Below are 20,187 nucleotides of genomic sequence, written 5' to 3' on the forward strand. Positions count from 1 at the left end.
TAAATTTCTTTATGTTAGGTCGTTGTTGGAGGTTCATGTCTTCATCAGTCCAAGTGTCATTGTCCTTTGTCCTGGTGGAGAGTATTGAAACATTGTTAGCAGCATCGATGGGGAGTTGTATGAATGAGATTGCATGTTTTTCCTGGCTGTTTTTTTGGTTGAGTGGCAGGTCATTGGTTGGCTGTGGGAAGTTGTCAGTTGATTGTCTGCAGGTTTTAGATATCCATGGCTTGGTGGAGCAACAATGAGGGCCTTTGGCACTGAAGTGAAATATGTTATAGTAATACCATATACATAAAATGTAGTCAGTGCTACATTTAGAGGTAGTATCTGTCTTGATGAAATTAGTGCGCTTATTGGTATATTGGAGAAAATCTAGCGTATGACATGTATCACATTCTATGGCATGTTTGATTTCTGCTGGATGAATGTATTTGTTGACACCTCTGAGGAAAATGGAGAAAAGATTGATAGTGCTTTTAGTGGGGGAACAGCTGACATTGAATTCAGTGTTCTAGGGTTGGTGTAGATAGGATAGATCTTCAAGTGTAGAGGGCTGGAGAAGAATTCTGCCTTGACAAAGGATTCAGGTCCTGGAAGGGTCGATGGTTGCACCAGGCTTGGCTTGGGTGATAAAAGTGGCATAAGATGCAGCAGTAGTTCATGACAGTAGTGAGGTGACTGGCAACGTTGGTCCTGGCAGTGAGAACAACATAACTTCCTAAAACAGTTGCAAATGGTTTCTATTTCAATCAATTCCACATTTTCATTGTTTGTCAAACATGAGGTTTTAAGAGTGGCAGGTTCAGATTGCCCTCAATTGTCTTATGCATTGAACCTTAACAAATGCACTGAACATTCTCTCTTCCACTTCTTGGGGAGCAAATCAGTGTACTGAGCTGAAAATCTATCATGCTCTCATAATATCAAAAGTCAATTTTGAGGCTGGTCTACTGTTCAGCCAGGCCCTCAGTGTACAAACTATGGCTCATGAACCACCTCTTCATTTCTGCTATTTGCAACTATCCCTGCTAAACAGTGATTCTTTCAGAAAGTACCCCATCTATAATTGTTTTCCATCCTTGGTGGACTGTTCTGTTTATGAATAGATGGACATTTATTCAATATTTTTGCCTCTGTACCTGAGCATGTGCAACTGAATTGGGTTTTACACTAGATGGCGTTTCAAGTCGTGTTTGGTCCATTTTTCCATGGCTCATTACCATCCCTGGTGATCTTTCTTTGAATTACCCAAAGAAGTTTGATATCACAGATTGGAAGTACCAAGTATCCCTGAAAACATCACATTATACCTATTTATATGGATGATTCAAAATCAGGTGATTCTGTGGGCTCTGCCATAGTTTGTCATGGCCCAGTAGTTGCTTGCATACCCCTTGTTATAGTTTCTTTGTTCACTGCTAAGTTGTTTACCATCTCTCTTGTCCTGCATTATGTGTCAGCTTAAAAGTACTCTAACTGTCCTATTTATACAGATTTTTAACTGTTTACAGTCCCTGCAATCAGTATTTGGGGAAATGAGTTCACTGATACCATGGCTAAGTCCGTCTCTTCTGGTGTTTGGGCTGATCTTATTCTACGTATAGACTTTGGCCCTATCTTCAAGGCTCAGTTGCATGCCAGTTGGTAGTCAGGTTGATGCAAGGAATGTTCCAAGTTTTTACAGATCAAACCTACTCTTGCTCTTTGGACATCTAATTTCCACAACAATCGTAAGGAGAAAGTTGTCTGGATATGGCTCTGCACTGGTCATTGTTTTATAATCTATCATATTCTTTCATCCAGTGCTGATGCTCCAATGTTTGGCCTTTGTAATGCTCAAGTCACAATAGCCCACATTTTTCTGTTATGGTGTTATTTCAGCTTTGAGCTGTGGCATTATTTTTCTCTTATTTCATCAGAATTTACTATTGATTTTGGACAGTGCTATTCGTGATGGTGACACTGTTCATATTGAATGTACTTTTAACTTTTTAGGGAACATCAGCTCTTTTACTCGTGTTTAGGTTTTACCTTTTTCTTGGATTTGAAAAAAAATAGTCATGTTTTAACAATTTTCTTTTCAACTTGTGTCCTGTCTTCTGTTGTATATTTGCTGTTTTGTTTTTCATCTGGTTTTACATTTTATAGTTTTTTTACTTTTTCCATTTTTGTGGGATTTGCTTAACTCAAAATAATAAAAGAAACAATTATCCTTTTTATACACAATATGAATTGCCTTTTTACCAGCAATTTGAATAAGATCATTTAGTTGCTTTGTACAATAAATGCCAGAGAATAATGGTGACCTTCTCCTCATAATCTATTGTTACACCAACATCTATCCAAGGTAGTGTAACACCTTCTCACACAACAAGTTACTGAAACTGCCTCATGTGGTTCAGGGTATTTCTATTTATGATTGTTTATAGGTTCCAAAAAAGATAGGGACTAGAGACTGGTAATTGACCTATCAAATCTCAATCAGTATGTTTACACTCCAGGTTTCACCATGGAATCCTACCTTACTCTTCACTGGGCTTTTTCTCTGCGTTTTTGGATGACCAACATGGACATCTCCAATGCTTATATGGATATTATCATAATGGAAAATTTTAATCCTTATCTTTTGGTTTGTCCATTGTGAAATGGTGTATTAATTTTCCACTTTACCCTTCAGGCTAGCTTTGATGCCGTACATTTTTCTATTGTCTGATGTGAACCTCTGCTCTACATCTTCATATCCTGGGATTATACTTTCACTTTTATGTGGATGACTGGCTTCTTCTCACTCATTTCAAACAGGAATTGGCTAGTCATACTCATCATCTCCTTCTTGAAGCTGTTCAGATGGGTTGATTGATCAAATTGAAGAGGTCCTTCCTTCATCTTGCTCATTCATCTGGGTGTTTACGTCAACAGTGATGTCAGTCTGGCCCAGCCTTCTTCTTTCCAACTCTGTTTCATGGAACTGGCTGATTGGAATGTTCTGCTTTGTTAGGTCAGTTTCTGCTTCTGAGGTTTTATCACATTTGATGATAGGATCTTCTATGACTCCTCATATCCCTCAGCCAGACTTATGTGATCCTTTTAGTGGGTCCTCTACAAGCAGTAAAACTTTGCTTGGGATCCCTTAGATGCTCCTACAACCCTTCCTTCTTACATTGTGAACATTCTCCAGTGGTGATTGGACATGGCTCATGCATCTCGTAGATCACCTGCTTTCTCCTCTGTGACCAGATTTACATTTGTTCACAGATGCATCCCTTAAGGGCTTTAAAGTGTGGGTTGATCACCAAGAGGTCATGGGGGGGGGGAATATCCTCTTCATATTAACATGCTGTTGAGAATTAATCCCTTCTGATTACCAGAGATTGTTTAATAATCCATTTCAACAATTCAACAGTGGTGGTTCATATCAGTCACCAAGATGACATCTTGTCAAGATCCTAGTGCTATCTAACATTGGAACTTCTCTTTTTGGACCCACTATCATTACATTTATTTGATGGCATGTCATATTATACCCATTGGTTTCAACCTTCCTGACCTGTAAGAGTGGTTCCTTCATCCTCTTATTTTTGGTGGCTTTGCAGTGAGTGAGGTATTTCCATATTGATGCATTTTCCACGCCTTCAATCACTAGTTACCTTTTATTTTAGTTCCCAGTTCCCCATTCTTTGGTTTTGGTTATAGATGCCTCCACCCAGGATTGGTCAAACAAGTTCCTTTATGTTTATTCTCCTATCTTATTACTTCACTAGGTAGTCTCCCTCACTTGTATCACTCCAAGAAAAGTTCTAATTGCTTCTTACTGGTCCACTCAATCCTGGTTGCCTGAATTGCTCCAGTTACAGTTTTTCCTTCCGTCATTCTTCCTTTATTCTCTAACCTTCTGTGGCAACTACAGTTGGCATTTCTGCATCGTGCACTTCATTTTCTTTATCGTCATGCCTGGCTTTTATTAAGTTCCTGGCAAGGAGATCAGGTTTCTTATTTTGGATATCATTTCACTTAAATCATTCCATTTATCCTTTATCTACAGCTGTGTATCAGTAAAAATGGATTGTTATTTTGTATGTGGGCCATGTCTTGGGGTATTTTGGCTTCCTGTCTTGTGGTTATAGGTATCTCTGAGTTTCTTATGACTTTTTGAGAAGGGGTTTTCAATATCCTCAATTTTGGATTATCAGGTAGCCCTGTCCTTTACTTTTTATTTCTCTCCTCACATCAGGATTTTTCTTTTCTATGCCCTTGCTATTTTGGTCCATTCTTTCCATAAATGTTGGCTGTTCAAACATCTGGTACTTCCATTTTGAGACATTGTAGTCCTGTTTGAGTTTACTGCCTTCTGCTCTTTGTTTCACTTATCCCTTAAGGCATTTTTTTTTTTTTCTCCTTTTGGCCTGCATGCATCATTGGTCAGATCTGTTTGCTATCTATGACACTGACACTGTACCACTCCAGCTGTTATTTTTCTATTTCTCATGTCTACCCTCATTCTAATTCACATAGAATTCTGTGCCTGATGCATGCTGTTCATTGTTATATTGCCTGCATTGCTTCCTTAAGGGGCTCCTTTCTCTTTATTCTGTGGCAACCCTTTTCCTGGAGCATAATTTTTTTCCTTTACTCTTTCTAGTTGGGTTAGTAATTTAATCCAGTTGACTTATTCTGCTTCATCCCCTTCCAAACATGCTTTGTTCTGTGTTACCTCCCATCAAACCTTGACACCTCACTTTTTCCCTTGCTTCTTATCTTTGTTGGTCTTTGGAGGAGATTCTAGGGTTGATTATGTGGACCATGCCTCGTACACTCATTTCCCATTACTTGCATCATGTTTGTAGTTTCTGCTTTCTCAGAACATTGCCTACCACCTGTAGCTATACTTCAGACTTTGGGGCAGCTTTGACTCTAGGTAAATCTTTATTAATGCTTTCTTCTCTTTCAGGTGTCCTTGTTTGAAGTTCATCTCTTGGATCTTGATCTATAGTGAGTAGTGCCTGAACAGGCATTCTTTACATAAATAAACAAATCCATCCTGTATGTCATGTTAATTCACACACTGTTTTCATGGCTCCTCACATTCACCTTTGAGATGGGATGTTTCAAGAACTCACTGAATGGTTATTAATTTCATTACATTTGCTTCATAAGTAGGCCTGTTCCATACAATACCACTACATGGATAAAGCAGAATGGGAACTGCCCATCCCTGCCATGCTTTCATTGAATAAATCTGTATGGTCTGCTATTCAGTTAGGGTTTTGTCTTGTATTGTCTTGGGTGCAGCCAATTCTCCAGACTCTCAGATGCTCCCCCCACTTTCTTCTGGTGAAGTGAGTCCTTACCATTTACCAGTTATAAGCCACTATGGTCATTCACAGTAGAGGCATCCTACCTAAATGGGCTCCACATAGGTAGTTATAACTATTCAATTCAGAGTGGGATGGTGGTGTTCTGTCTGTGTAGAAGGTGTACCCTCATATGGCTGGAGCAACACATATCACAGAGTGAGATGGAGGATATATGTTGTATATTTCCCTGTCTGTTCAAGGCAATCCCTTGTTTTTTTTGCAATGGGAATTTTATTGGTGTTTGGATGTCTCAGACCAATTTTGTAGTCATGGGAGTTGATTGCATACAATGGACCTCCATCAGATACCACATTTTATATTTCTGGTTCAATGCTCATCCTGTTTCATGTCCTGAAGTTGTTATATTCCTTTCATCCCCAGTTTTAGTACTTGAGATGAAGGTGGTATGATAATTATTCTATCCTTGTGTGGATGTCAGTGACTATCAAGAAAATTTTGGATGTAGTTGACTTACTGAGTATAGCCTGCCATTCTACACCAAGGGACACATCCTGCATTACTCATTTTACTGGTGTGTGATTGAATTTCCACATTTATTAAGTCAGGATTATTTTCCTGACTAATCTTCTCCTACTCAGATGTGCTCCCATTTTTTCCCATTGTGTTTGCTCCTAGCTGGTTATGAGAAGGAGATGCCTGGATCAGAAATGGTGCTGTACCTCCCCTCTGATAATCTGATCTGTTTCCCTCATCTACAGTAGTATCATTTCAGGTGTTATGTTTGGTCTGCCCTAATACCAGGCCCCTCTTCCTTTTCAGTGTGGGATTTTAACTAATATTGTGGGAGGAAGGAAGTACCACATTGGAAGTTGTAATTATTCTCTACTGAAAATATATTTTTGATAGGTACTTCCCTGCACTAACCCTTTCCACCCTCTTTTTCACAATTATCTGGTATTTATGTCTGCTGCTGAACTTTGAAGTAATGGTATGGTATTGGTCCACAAAGGGAGAGTCACGTGTCATGTGATGGTACTGCTTTCCTATTGGTGGAGAGATGATGCATGACAAACAAGCTGAAATCTTTGATTTTAATAGGAAGGTGCAGAAAGCTTGTGGTGCACATTGTGAAAAATAATTGCTTATAGAGGGCAGCACAAAATGAGAAAAGCAAAACTTGTGGAGGGAATTACCTACTGGAAATGCATTTTCAGTATAGGAAAATTATAACTTTTGGAAACAACAAAGGTTTTTTAATAGATATTTAAGTTATTTAAACAAAGTTGGATGGTTCTTAATCTGACAGTTTGTTGCAGCATGACAATGGTAAGAAATATCTTCTATTCAGACAACTAAGTCTTCTTTCTTTTAGTAGACATAGATCATAAGTGTTAGATTTCCAAACTACCAGCTATTCTAAAATTTTTAGTTATTTCCTGACCTTGGTTGTTCTCTTGGATGATACACAGGAACTCTGAAAGGTTTCCTTTGTATCACACTTTTGGAACAGATGAGAAGAATACCTGTTGATTCACACAAAGTACCAAGTTTTATTCTTGCATTATTCAATAGGCTTTGATAATCTGTTACCATTTTCTTAGTATTTCATGTTCATATAATTATAAATTTTCTGCAGGTTTTTTCATATCCAGGTACCTAGTTGGCTATGCAACTGTCGACAGCAGTATTACTTTGAAACTTTTTCAACTGCTTTATTGATTGCAAGGTCCAACAATGTCAAATTTCAGTTTTTCCATTAATTAACTACTTGTGGTATAATATACAAACTTCTCCAAGTCTTCATTAATTATATTATTTGAACTAATGTTTTTAAGAATGTTATCTTTTCATTCTGACAGTTATGTTCTGATACATGTTCTGTAAGAGGACTAAAAAAATACGTGAATATAAATCTTAATTAGTTTTAATGATTTTTTTTTATATAACTATTTAGTGTACACTTCATAAAGTTGCACCATGTCCTATGTGACCCTAAGCTTAGAACTGCTTGTGACAAATGATCCAGAACATATTACTATCTGTGATTTGCTATACTTTGAGATTTGGTCAAGAGACAATCTCTTTCACTTTTTTTTCCACTAGTACATGTTTCCTGAAAAGTCCAGCAGGACAAATGAAAAAAATATTTTCTAGAGCTCGTTTGACATCAGCTATTTTTATATTGGTAAGTCAGTTTTTGTGAAAGATCTTAAGTACTATAATATCTTGCAATTAACTCTAACACCACAATTCAGCTGACTTTTAGTTAGTTATTAATTCTTACAAATAAACTCTGTGGAGAATTTCAAACCAATTAATAATAATAATAAAATTATTTTTGAAAGCTTGATATATTTCTCTGCTACATTTCAAGATGTGAGACTTTAATATTGTAATTTATTTCGTTATAGCTGAAATGTGTTTTGAAGCAGTTTGTACTTGCTTTTTTTTCATGTACATTTTTTTTATCACAAGTAAGAGGTCAGTAAAATTCATCAGCCTTATGTTATAATAGTTTTAACTGTCATAATAACAGAAAATCTAGGTCAGGACTATGTTTTATGTGAGTATTATAAGTTATCTTTGCTTCTTTATTATATGTAGTTTAATTGAATAGTGCTTCAAACAATCTATTTTGTGAAATGTTGTAGCTATTAAACTATCTTAAGTGGCATTGTTGTTACCTTTGTCACTGAAGGTGGATGGAAGTTGTGTTTATACCTCTGTGTGTTTGTCAGCAATATTTCTGAACAGCTGAATGGATTTGGGCAAAAGTTGATATACATTTTAGCTGTGATCCAACTTAGAAGTGATTTAGTTTAGTTTATGGAGGGCAAAGGTCAAGGTTACGAAAGCACAAATATCTATGTTAACATGGGTATAGATTTTTTACACTATATGTGTACTCTGCAACTCAGTTAAAAGTTATTGGATATTGATGAAACCTGGTGGATGTATGTAGAATATGTTGATTGATAATTTTCATATTTTTTGAGAATTGGTTGTGATCAAAGTTATGGGATGGGTACGTGCTCTACTCTATGCCATTCTAGTTTATAAGGTGAGGTTGTATTAAATCAAGGAAATCTTGTACATTGACGTAACTTCATTTTACATTAGTGAACAAGAATTAACAATTATTTCAAGAAAATTTTAAGATAAATTAATGGAAAAGTAGGATTATCTTTTCTTGAAAGTTTCAAACACATAGCTTAGTTTTGGGGATAATTTGATACGTTTACACTTTACCTGCATCTTCAACAGGCAGGTTTATGTAATTTGCAAGATAGTTACTGGATGTAGAGTTTTGTTGCTTGATTGTACTGCAACCATTTGTGCTGTCAGAGTGACATTTTGCAGTTTATTATGTCATTAAGCACACTGTAGTTTGTTTCAGAGTAAATCTTGGGTAAGTCTACTAAGCCAACAAAGCTCTCATGAATGGTGTGTTATTTATCTATTCAACAAAGTAATTTAACTAGCTGTTCTTTTTGTTGGCAAGTAGTGAATAAAACCATGCCTCCTGCATCTTTTCCAGTATTCTCTGTAATACATCAAGTGGAACAAATTTTATTAGTTTGTTGTTAATGATGTGTAATTTATAATTTGTCGTAGTTGGCACACCTAGAAAATGTTTACACTGTGAGCATCATTCCCTTCTACTGATGCTCCTTGATGCACAAGATAATGGAGGTCATCAGTTTCAAAAACATTTAATGACAGTACTTCTGTTTTGTTTTGTTTTTTGTAGTATTCATTTGAGGCTTTATTTCCACATTAGATTCACAACCAAATATGAATGTTTCTTCTTTTGAAAATGTTTTAACCCTTAGTTGTATAGAACTGCAATATATGTAAAAGATGTTACCAGTTACTTTATACAGTTTTGTAAATTTTGACTTGTCTTATTAGTCATTTGATATTGCCATTGGCTATCAAACATCTTATTTATGCCACATTATACCGTATGAATGAAGTATTTTACTTAAGTTGTGAACGACACAAAAAATGATGTGAAATATGGAAAAGAGGAAGAAATGTCCATTGCTGTGCAAATCAGAGCTAAAAACAGCTACACTAGTAGATATCTTTAGCAAAAACTTAATGTGATAGTTAATTCAGAATGTAAAATAGTAACTACTAAAGATGATGGGTCAAGAAATTTATTCTAAATGTAGCTAGTAGGATATGTATTTGTAGGATTCTGTCTGAAAAGAAACTAGAATAATACTTTGTAAATTGACATTTAAGGGAAGTTAAGTGAAGCAACAATGGTTGATATACAAGTAACTTTTTTACAAGTTTTAAAAATGTACAAAAGAATATCTTAAGAGATAAACATTCTATAAGCAACTCATGCATATGATCTCCATTCATAACATGCACCTAGAAAAATATTTATTTCATAAGACTAGTTATTCCACTATCCTTTTCATTCTCTATTAGTTCTCAATTTCGATGTGCAGAGACATCTATTTTTCAGCTGTTTTGGGGTTTTTGATGTTTTTTTAGTTTGTGCTGCAAATCTAATAAATGTAATGTATTTGTGACATCTTAAATGTCTTTTACCACTTGCATACATTTTCAATTACGTGGTTGCTAGGAGTACTACAACTAACCAAACAGGTATTAAAAAGAAAAAAGTTTAACTTTATAAAGACCTGTAGAGATTAATACATACATAATCTAGCTAGCTACAGTAATATAGATGGTTTTAAATCTACATAAGGTATTGTAACAAAGTCAAGACTACAAAAACTGAGTTTACTTAAAATTTAAGAAATGTTTTACTTCTACTGTTGTAAGTCATTGTAATTTGTTAGTCCGAGTCAAAGTAGAAATAAATTTGAATTCTATGGAGTTTCATGGCCAAACTGAGTTTTAATAAACTTTTAATGCTAATATTTCTGAAATGAAGATTATATAGTTACTTGTTTATTTGTGCAAAAATATAATTATTGTAATAACTTGCTCTATAATGATACAAGCAAGAGTAACTTGCCTGTATTTTTGTATTAAATTCTAAGTGATAAGTTATCTAAAAGGATGATGCACATTTATTCAAGAGTTTTGAGTTTTCAGAGTCTTTTTTTTGGATAAGTTTATAAAGTGTTATAGATGAAGATAATAAATGTCCTTAATGATAACTTTTTTTTCCAGACTTGTTTAGTCCTAACTTTGTTTGCTGCTTTTTGGGTAAGTTTTCTACTGTAAATATGTAGTCACTAATGTTTGCTACTAATGGTTATTTGTCTGTCTTGTAAAGCAGTTTGTTTACTGAATATTGTGATAATTAAGACACATTTTTTACTGATGGATGTGTAAAAATATATCATGTTTTATAATTTCAAATAATTATAAACATAACTTTTACCACTTGTTCCTTCATTTTCTTTAGTCATACAAAAAGTGAACAAAAACATTTTTTATAAATTATTGATTTTGTTTTATGTTTATGCAGTATTTGTGATCCATCATTGTGTATACTGTGGTGTGATTTATTGTTTGAACATAAACTAGAGTTCAGAAAAAAATTGGTGTATAAAGATTGTTTATATCTTGTAGATGTTGTATAAAAGGATAAGAACAAATGTTGTGTATATAGTCATTTCTAACATGACTGTCAAATGATAAAGGTTGAAAATAAAAAAAAAGAAATAACTGAAATTGCTGTGTGGAAAAGAGAAGCATGCAATTACTTTTTGTGAGTCTATTGAGTTTCTGTTTAGCCACCAGAAATAACATTAACAGTTGATCCAGCTAACAAGATAACAGTTTGGGAGCTTTGAGGTTATTTGAGGTCACTAAACTCTCCTTATCTTTAAGGGAAGTTAGCCAAAGAGGATTTCAGTTTATTTCTGAAAAGGTTCGAGTTGTTATGCAAGTGGAAGGGATGGACCAAATAGGCTTTTCTGTGGTATTTTCTGATACATTAACCTTCCACAGAGTAGTTGTTATTGCAGTAGCAGGAGGACATTTTGAGAAATTAAACTTGGATATCTAGTCATGAGTTTGAAGGAGAAAAACACAATGTAAACAAAGCAAGAGTGAATCTTCACTTAACACAGGAAATAAAGTGGGATAAATGCACAATGAAGGACACAAAACAGTCTTGTTCTCTGAATGGAGAGAGTGCTCACCAGAAGTTCTGTGTGCAGTCCTGATGTAGACTGAGAAAATTGATTACAAACAAAGCAAAGTGATGTTCTTTTTCCAACAGAGTATGTGTTACTTTATTCTGACTAATAAATATTTTGAAGGTGTTGTCCTCAGTGTATTATGAAACATTCCAACAGAAAACTTAAAAAGGGAAAGAAATGCCTGTTATGATTTTCATATTACACCATCTTGAAGAGCACACAGGAAATTGGAGCAGTTATTTTTTAATTGCAAGAGTGGCTTCCCCACATTAAGAACAGAGATTTGAATTCAAGCCAAGGAAAGTGTTTATGAAAAATTATTTTTCTTTAACTATATTTGTAAACAAAGGCACTGGAAAATGTTTTGATGGCCACCCAAATGGTAGTTTGGTCATAAGCTTTGTTCAGGAGTGTACTAATATGCTGTTTGTAGTTCATTCTTGCATAAGTTTCAAATATGATCTGAAATATTAAATTCCAGCTTACCAAGATCAAGTGTCCACATTTTACAATCTGATATATTTCCAGAATATAAAACCTCAGTAGGCCAACAAGTGGCTGCAGCAGTATGGTATCTGTAGGCAACCTTTTTACTGTATTGAAATTAATTTTCTAACAAGTGTTCTTGAAATGTTACCTAATCATTGTTTCAGTTTGAACCAAACTTGTGTGAGGGTCAGCTTTCATTTAAATTTCAGGTGTCTGCTCTTTGTATGTGTGCTGTTATTGCAGTTTGGTCATTTTTATTCATGTAGACCTTTATGCCTTACAGGTTACTAATTAACTAGACAACAGGTTTCTGTGGTCAATGAAGTTAAAGTACTCTGGATGGTGAAGAACTTTCACAGCTGATTTTTTAATTATATATTCATACAGATTCACAATAAAGCAACAAAATAAATTGTTGCAAATGTTTGTAGATAATTCTTAATTGTTCATGTTTTCAAGGTATTTTATGAAACAAAAACAAGCCATTTACTTTGCTTTTATTAATGAAGTCAGTTTAACACCTGTAAATTGTACAAGATATGCAAGTCTGTGGTGCTTTTTTGTTTTTTGTATGTGTGTATATCACAGGACCTACACAATCTCTCTTGCTCCTGTTTTGTAAATGTTACTGTATTTTTGCTGACTAACTCTGAAGTGAGAATTCTAGTTACTTGGCTGTTTCTTTATGATTTATTTGTTTTGTATCTTCTTAAAGTGGGAGACACCAGGACTCAGCACTTTCTTCTGTTTGCTACAGTTTCTGGCTCTGACAATTTACTCCTTTACATTCATTCCAGCAGCCAGGTTGGTATCTTTCATACTTACAAAGGGTAATGTATGTTTGTTGCTTCATCTGAAATTACCAATTGGAAATTAGCTTGTGTAATTATAGTATAATGTTTTAGTAATCATAAATAGTCTTAATCACTAGTTGTATAGCTTATCATAAAAAAAAAATATTTGTAAACATCTATGGTCAGTTGAAAGTCATGAAAAAAAACTACATTAACGTCGTATTATTTATATCCGAGACATGGTTTTAGTTTTGTTTTTCTGTTGTAGATTTTAGTTTTCTAGGGCAATTTAGTCTGAAATGCAAATGATTTTTTTCTTTCTTCACTAAAACGTTTCTGGTTCATTTTGTCTTTATAAATATCTTTATGCCCACCCAGCTTTATGAAATTCATAGTAGCCTCCATGTGTCACTATTAGAATTGTATAACAATGAACATAATTTCTTATTTGTTATTTTATAGAAGTCACTCCAACAAGCTTGTCAGCTTACAACGAGAGACAAATGTCTGTTGGAAATGCTATTTGTATATGATACGAAATATTTTAACAATCAAAACTATAACCCTATTAAAATCTATCTCTTTCTGATTATTAAACTAGTGATGATGCATTGACTTTATCACTCTTAAAAACAAGGGAAATCGGCAAAAAATAAAGCATATTTATTATGTCATGTTTTTAGTTTGTACATTGTGTAAGCTTTCCATCTATTTCTTGTAATTATTGTGAGGCATAAATCAGATAAATTTAAATCTATTCTGTATAAGCCGTTTATCTCTTAATGTTGCTACACAGTGACAGCTAACCTGCTAAACAACATTGTTTTAAATGAAAGCCAGTAACTTAGAATCCTGTATTTTTGTGTGTGTATACTAGAGCGTTTACAATAATTTTGTCTGTATTATGCTTATGTTATTCATTTTAGTTTAATAAACAAGACCGTTCTATCTTTGTTACACATTATTATTTTATATGCTGCAATGTTTATGTTGATTAGATGGTAAATCTTTTAAATCAATTTTTTTTTTTTTTTTTTTTGCCTATGCAAAATAAGAAAGTTAAATATATTTATGCTAGTTGTGTTGTACATTTGTATTTACTTAAGAGAGAGAGAAAAAAGAAAAAAAGAGGTTTGTTTTGCCTACTGTACGAAATGCTAATTTATGTTTTAACAGTGTCAGTACTGAGTGTTTTTATAAGCAGCAGAAGGTATTACTGTAACTGACATTACACCCAGACTGATATTCACTACATTTTATCTATTTGATATTGGAAAACTATATTAATATCTTAATTATTAAAAGACAAAATTAAAATTACTTTTGTCACTGTTTAGTTGGTTAGCCTTTGTATCTTTTCAGATAAGGACAAAAAAACAACAAACCTGAACTAAACTAAGTTTTTACTTGTTTTATTGGTTGATCTGTGGAAGTCAAAAATTAAACCCAAATTAACTTACTCAACTGTTTACTGAGGAGTATTACTCACTTAGTAAGGAAAGAAATAAACCCAACCAATTTCTTTCACCCTTTAGTGTCTTCTGGGAGGAATAGGTATTTTGCTTTTTCTCTTAATCAGTGCAAGGTTTAACTCCAACTAAACAGTGAATGAATCGAGATTAATTTGTTTATAAAAGATTTAACACATAAGGTAAGGAAAATCTATAGGTCTTAGTTAATCATGCAGTTGATCTTTGGAAAATTTATTTGTTAATAATAAGAAGCAAGAAAAAACAAACTTTCAGCCACAACTAAAATTACTTTTTTTTTTTTGTCTTTTCAGTTTTAAGACAAATGTATTTTAGTTAGTAGATAAAATAAGTAGGTATAGAGAGGATTAAGTGAAGATAAGACCATTGTTTTGAAAATTTGAAGTTTAACACTGATTATCAAAACAAAGTGCAGTATTCTTTCAAGGTTGGTATTCCATTGGTTGACTTAAAAAAGGAATTAATGTGAAAACAAAGGGGGGGGAAAGCTAAAACGAAACACTTGGTATTTCAGTGTAGCTCTGTTGATTATTTCAGGACACTGCACATGCTATATTATGAGAGATGGGAACAAATATAAATTATATAGGATTGTGTTAATAAATTTGCCTAAGCCATATAATATTTTACTTTTAGACAAAACGTTATTAGGGTACATTTGTGTCGAGGTTCATTTGAACGTAAGGTGACCCACAACGTATGCCTTCAGTTATGTTTTAGTTGAATTTTGCAGTATTGTGAATTAAGTGTTAAAATTATTTCAAGTAACAAAATAAATTAATGTGATTGAATGATGAGTTAATACAGCATGCTTCATTGACTGAAGAATTACACTGTATCCAGTAACAAATAAAATATGGTGATTGGATGATTAATTAACACGCGCATGTTACAGTAGGTAAAGTACAATAAAGTTGTGAGATAATGAATTAATACAGGTATGCTTTGTTGATTTGAAGTATTTAATTATGTGCTGTAGCAACTAAACTAGGGCAATGGGTTAACTCATCAGCACACCTGAGGTTCATGTGGATCCCAACAGCTTTCTCAGTTGTATCCTTTTATATAATCATTACAAATTTATATCAGTTAACGTGATTTGTTAAGCAGAAACCCTGGATCAATATGATACTACTGTTTTTGAAACTGGCAGATGCAGTATGTAGCTATAATCTAATATTTATCCGAGGTCCACACAGACCATATACTATCAATGAGCATCACTGCATGTATATGCACTTTACTCTTTGATAATTGTTGTAGATAACTTGCTTATTGGATTTTCAATCCCTACCTTACTATAAGGATTCATTTGTGTCGAAGTCTGTTTGAACCTAAGGTGACCCACAATGAACACTTTGTTTTTTTTTTAGTTGAATTTTGCAGTATTGTAGAAATCTCATCATATATTGATGGATAATGACTAAAATTTCAACATAAATAGTTCATACTGAGGAACAATGTCGCTGCTGTTTTGTTTTGTAATTCTTAACTTGTCAATTTATTTCCTTCAAAACGCGTATATTTTTGTTGTTCACATTGCATACTAATCCAAATAAAAATAATATAATTGGTTTTTGGAATTTCAATTCAGAGCTTAGTATAATGGTAATTTTGTGCTGAGGTACAATTTAACTCCAAGTGTTCCACAATGTAACTTTTCAAAAATATGCTGATGAGGGTTAACACAAGCACTAACTAAAATGTTAACCTGTATCCAGTAAAAAATAAATTAAGGTCATGGGATGGTGAGTTAACACAGCATTTTACTCTATTTTGTATTGAATGTGATGAATCAGGCGTACCTTATTGACTGAAGTCTTAATTGAAAAGTTAAACTTTATTCTTAGAAAGAGATTTAACCATTCTGATTAATAGGCTCTGTTAATATATTTTTTTAACTGTATAACTTGTTAGTCAAATCTAGATGAAATAGTATTGGAATACAAACTAACTGAAGATTTTTTAGAAGGATGTGTTTATTTACATGATCTGTTGTATAAATGCAGTTCTAGGATATATCTAACTCATTTTGAGTTGATGTTACAAAATTTATTAACATTTTGTTACTGAATGGTTTTCAAATGAATGGGGAAAAAATCAGATTGGTGTATTCATCTACACATTCCTATTATAGGATATCTTATTTAATTTTTTTTTTTTTTGAGTGGGAGAAAGGGTGTAAGTGACACATTAGAAACTGATGTATTTACTGTATTATTACAGCCAATAACTCCCTCATTTATGTTTCTCTGTTTGCATTTATAAAACTAATTAAAGCTCAGTTTTTTGTAATGAAAAGTGTAGCTCAAACACTAACTCTTAGAATTAAGTTTTTAATGTTATGATGGTTTTGCATTTAGTAAATATCAGATTTCAAGTTTCTGAAAACATTTTTGGCAGAGTAAGTGGTATGAAGTATCACATTTTCATACATATTTTATTAGAGAGAATAAATTATTTTCAACACTAATCTATGTGAAATTTCACACTATCAAGAGTTATGAAACATAGGTTAATTGTTTTTTGTTTTTTTTTCAGGGAAGCTGTTAAGAAATTTCTTGAAGCTTGTGCAAATTAAAAATGAATACTTGTATTTATCATGGCTTGATAACATGTTAACAAATGGTGTGAGGTTCCATTATTTTATCAGTGTTATGTTTTATATCTTTATTCAGTCGTCTAACTCAAATTATATATTTTTTGTGTGTTTGGATACTTAGTTATCAGAAGCTTTCTAACAAGTGCAGCTTTTAAATTTAGAAAAATATAATTTAATTTTTTTTGTTAAGTATGTAATTGCTGTAATCATGATAAACTTAAAATTGTGATTTATTAATAACAACTGTACAGCAGCAGTGAGTTAATTGATTACTTTAGTGTAACATCAAGAAGGTGTTCTTAATAATGAAAATCAAAATGGCAATGGTTTGATCACAGGCTGAGGCTTAGTTTCTTAAATCATATTTAAACATAATTTGACTTAATGAAGGAATAAAACAGTTGATAAGTGGTTAGTTACACACAGAAATCCTGAATGAATATTATAAAAGTATCCTTGCCATGTGCCTCTTGAATATTACAAGTGTTATTCTTCCATATAACATGTAAAGTTATATTTTTCAGTGTAAAAAGGGTTATTATTTATATAAGCAAACTATGAAGTAGAAATAAACTTTTTTCTTCCATGGTTGACATTCCATGAGTGTATTTAGTTTCAGGATCTCCTTGTATATGCAATTAATTTAGTTTGCAACCAAAAAGTGCCAAGAGTTTTAAATAATAATGAAGATGATTAGTAAATAATATCAAGTGTTAGGCAGTTGAGCAAGAATTGAAAATAATGTGTTCAATATGGACATATTTTTAAGATAGAATATCTACTGTAAAGTAAGGAAACTGTTAAAGTTATTTTGTATCTAATTATGAAAGAATGTGATACAATACTATATAAAGCATTTTTTTAATCATTAAAAACCATGTTGAGAAGAACTAGTGGTCAAAAAAGTCATTTAATATTTAGGGCCATAAATGTTGCATACAAGTATTCAGAAATGAGATTTTTGAAACTGAATGGAGGATATTTCAATCAAATTTGTCTTGTAAAGAATTTCTTTTGTAGATGTTGAACTGCCAAAACTTTGGATCATTTCAGGCATGTATGTATTTTGAAAGCTAAGGAACATTGTATGTACCTCAATTTTAAAACTGTGTTAGCTGTCTGTTCTGCAGTTCCGTGGCTTATAACATGCACAGTGAACCATGTTATTCAAATTTATAAGGAAGTTTCATTTAATCTTGAAGAAAATAACTTCTGTTTTCATGATGCTTCAAGAACTAGTAATAACTTTATTTGTAGTGATTTGTATTAATTACTCATTTTTTTTACCAAAGAAACTTCATGTTAAATGTCAAAAGTTTTGAAATGTTTTCTTACCGTGTGTGTGTGTGTGTGTGTATTCTTCCTTTTGCAAAATGATATTGTGAAACTGCAAGAGAAAATAGTTAGTCAATGCAGTTTTCCAAAGCTGTACTTTACCTTTTTGTTTTTTAAGAAAAGAGGCTTAATGAAGCCAGAGATTCCAATTTCACACAAATTGTTTCATTCTTTAGCATTAGTCAAATTTATAATTCCTGTTTCTTTGTGTGAAAGATGCAAATCACCAGCTATTTCAAGTTTAAAACTATTTTTTGTGAGCTTTAGTTTTAAAAGAAAAACTACTTTGGTATCACATGTCCAAAAGCAAGAAATGATGCTCACGAACAAATGTTTTCATGTGTGAAAGTTTTATTATAATGTTAATATGTGCATGTGTTTGTTTATTGCACCTTTCACTGTAAAAGTGTGAAGTTCGGATTGATGACACTTTTTTACACTTTAATGTTTGGAATGTATATTGTAGTAATTTCTTTTGTACTACATATATTTTTGTACTGAATTAATAAAGTTTGTTAAATGCAAATGTTAACTGTTATTTGAATAAAATGTGTTTATATATAAATTGGTGAACAGATTTTGTTTTTAAACTGATCATTATACACAAGTCATGTTTTTAGGCTTTTTTTTTTTTTTTTTTTTCAGATAGAGATACCAACAACTAAACTCTCTAGGAGTGAGAGTTAATACTTGGTTAAACTGGTTCATCAAAGTGCTTTATCAATACAAAAAAAGATTTATTGTGGTTCACAATAGTGGTTCATAATACAGTTTGCCTAGGAATTTCACAAACATTCTAATAGAGAACGTGAACAAAAATCCATAACAGAAAGCAGACTTGTTCTTTAAACTATTTTCAAGACCTTCTATTTCAATAACTGGGGCTGCTAAAATATTGATATTAACAAAGCAGTTGATTTTCCAGTTATTAGACAGAATTCAAACTTCTTCCATTTGTTCTTCTTCTTCTTATTATTATTATTATTCTTATTTCACAAGCCTACAGAAAAAATGGATGTGAATATTCTATTGAAACCTGAGCATGCTTACTAAAATACTTCAGTGCAGGTTCTAGGATTATTTATATGTTGATTCTTGAAAGAGAGAGATCTTATCAAATTTTTAATTTCTACTAGCCAAGTTGCTCTTTCAAGTCATTCAATAACCAAAACTTCCTGCAAAAATGGTTAGGTATACAGTATCAAAATCTATGCACAGCTACTAAACAAACTTTTGCAAAGATTATAAGGGCTATTTTTTAAGTTGACTCTTGAATGTTGAGATTTCCATCCTCTAAAACTTTTCTTCTTTGCTACCAATTTAGTTCTTTGAAGCCATTTAAGCACTGTTATACTAGTCAGAAACACTTTATTTTTCTAGTAAACAATGTGTATATTTACAGCAGTGACTCCAGCCTTATTATTATCAACTGTACTTTTAAAAACTACAAGAGAAAAAGTTACATATACTTTACTGAAATGTGGACAGTAGTAACGAATACAGTATTGTGTCATATGGTAGTTGTGAAATAAATTTATGCACAATTTTTTTTGCACATAAGAATTTCTCTCAAATTTTCTATGTTTCCTGTCATTGAAAAAAAAATCTTGCATTTTACTAATGCATATTCATCGGAAACTGCCACATGAAGAATTCATCATTCTTCAAGTGTACTATTCTATTCTTTATGTGCTTTTCTGCAACTAATTCAGTGAGTTTTCTAACAGTAGATTTCTCTACTCTTGTGAGTGGTGATTAACTCCACTGATTTTCATACTTGACTTAATAAGCATCTGTTTACACAAAACCACCCAACTCCGTAAATGATGGTTGAGCAGAAAAAATGGCCAATGTAGTAGTAAATTTTTGTAAAACGTAACATTAGACTGAATGGCACATACATGTGTATTTGAAATTTTTTTCTCTGTAAATGGATATTAAAAATTTAAGAAACAAAATAACTAAAATTATTAATTTAAGAAGGGTAATAGGAATCATAATAATATGTAGAGGGTGACC

At 32.7% G+C, this 20,187-nt stretch overlaps 2 protein-coding genes across 2 annotated transcripts in view; one reads left to right on the plus strand and one right to left on the minus strand.

Moving 5' to 3' along the window:
- LOC143258420 (vesicle transport protein SFT2A-like) overlaps positions 1 to 18,694 on the plus strand; it is a 49,287-nt gene extending 30,593 nt beyond the window's left edge. Inside the window, exons 4-7 of the mRNA XM_076517324.1 lie at positions 7,422 to 7,503; positions 10,479 to 10,514; positions 12,663 to 12,751; positions 16,773 to 18,694. Coding sequence (XP_076373439.1) covers positions 7,422 to 7,503; positions 10,479 to 10,514; positions 12,663 to 12,751; positions 16,773 to 16,812 — 247 coding nt within the window. The 3' untranslated portion in view covers positions 16,813 to 18,694. The remainder of the gene's footprint in view (positions 1 to 7,421; positions 7,504 to 10,478; positions 10,515 to 12,662; positions 12,752 to 16,772) is intronic.
- The window catches only part of OSCP1 (Organic solute carrier partner 1), a 110,348-nt gene continuing 102,822 nt past the window's right edge, over positions 12,662 to 20,187 (minus strand). Inside the window, exon 11 of the mRNA XM_076517323.1 lies at positions 12,662 to 12,800. The gene's annotated coding sequence lies outside the window, so the exon portion shown is untranslated. The remainder of the gene's footprint in view (positions 12,801 to 20,187) is intronic.

The sequence above is a fragment of the Tachypleus tridentatus genome, chromosome 8 (assembly GCF_004210375.1).
Source record: "Tachypleus tridentatus isolate NWPU-2018 chromosome 8, ASM421037v1, whole genome shotgun sequence".
NCBI lineage: Eukaryota > Metazoa > Arthropoda > Merostomata > Xiphosura > Limulidae > Tachypleus > Tachypleus tridentatus.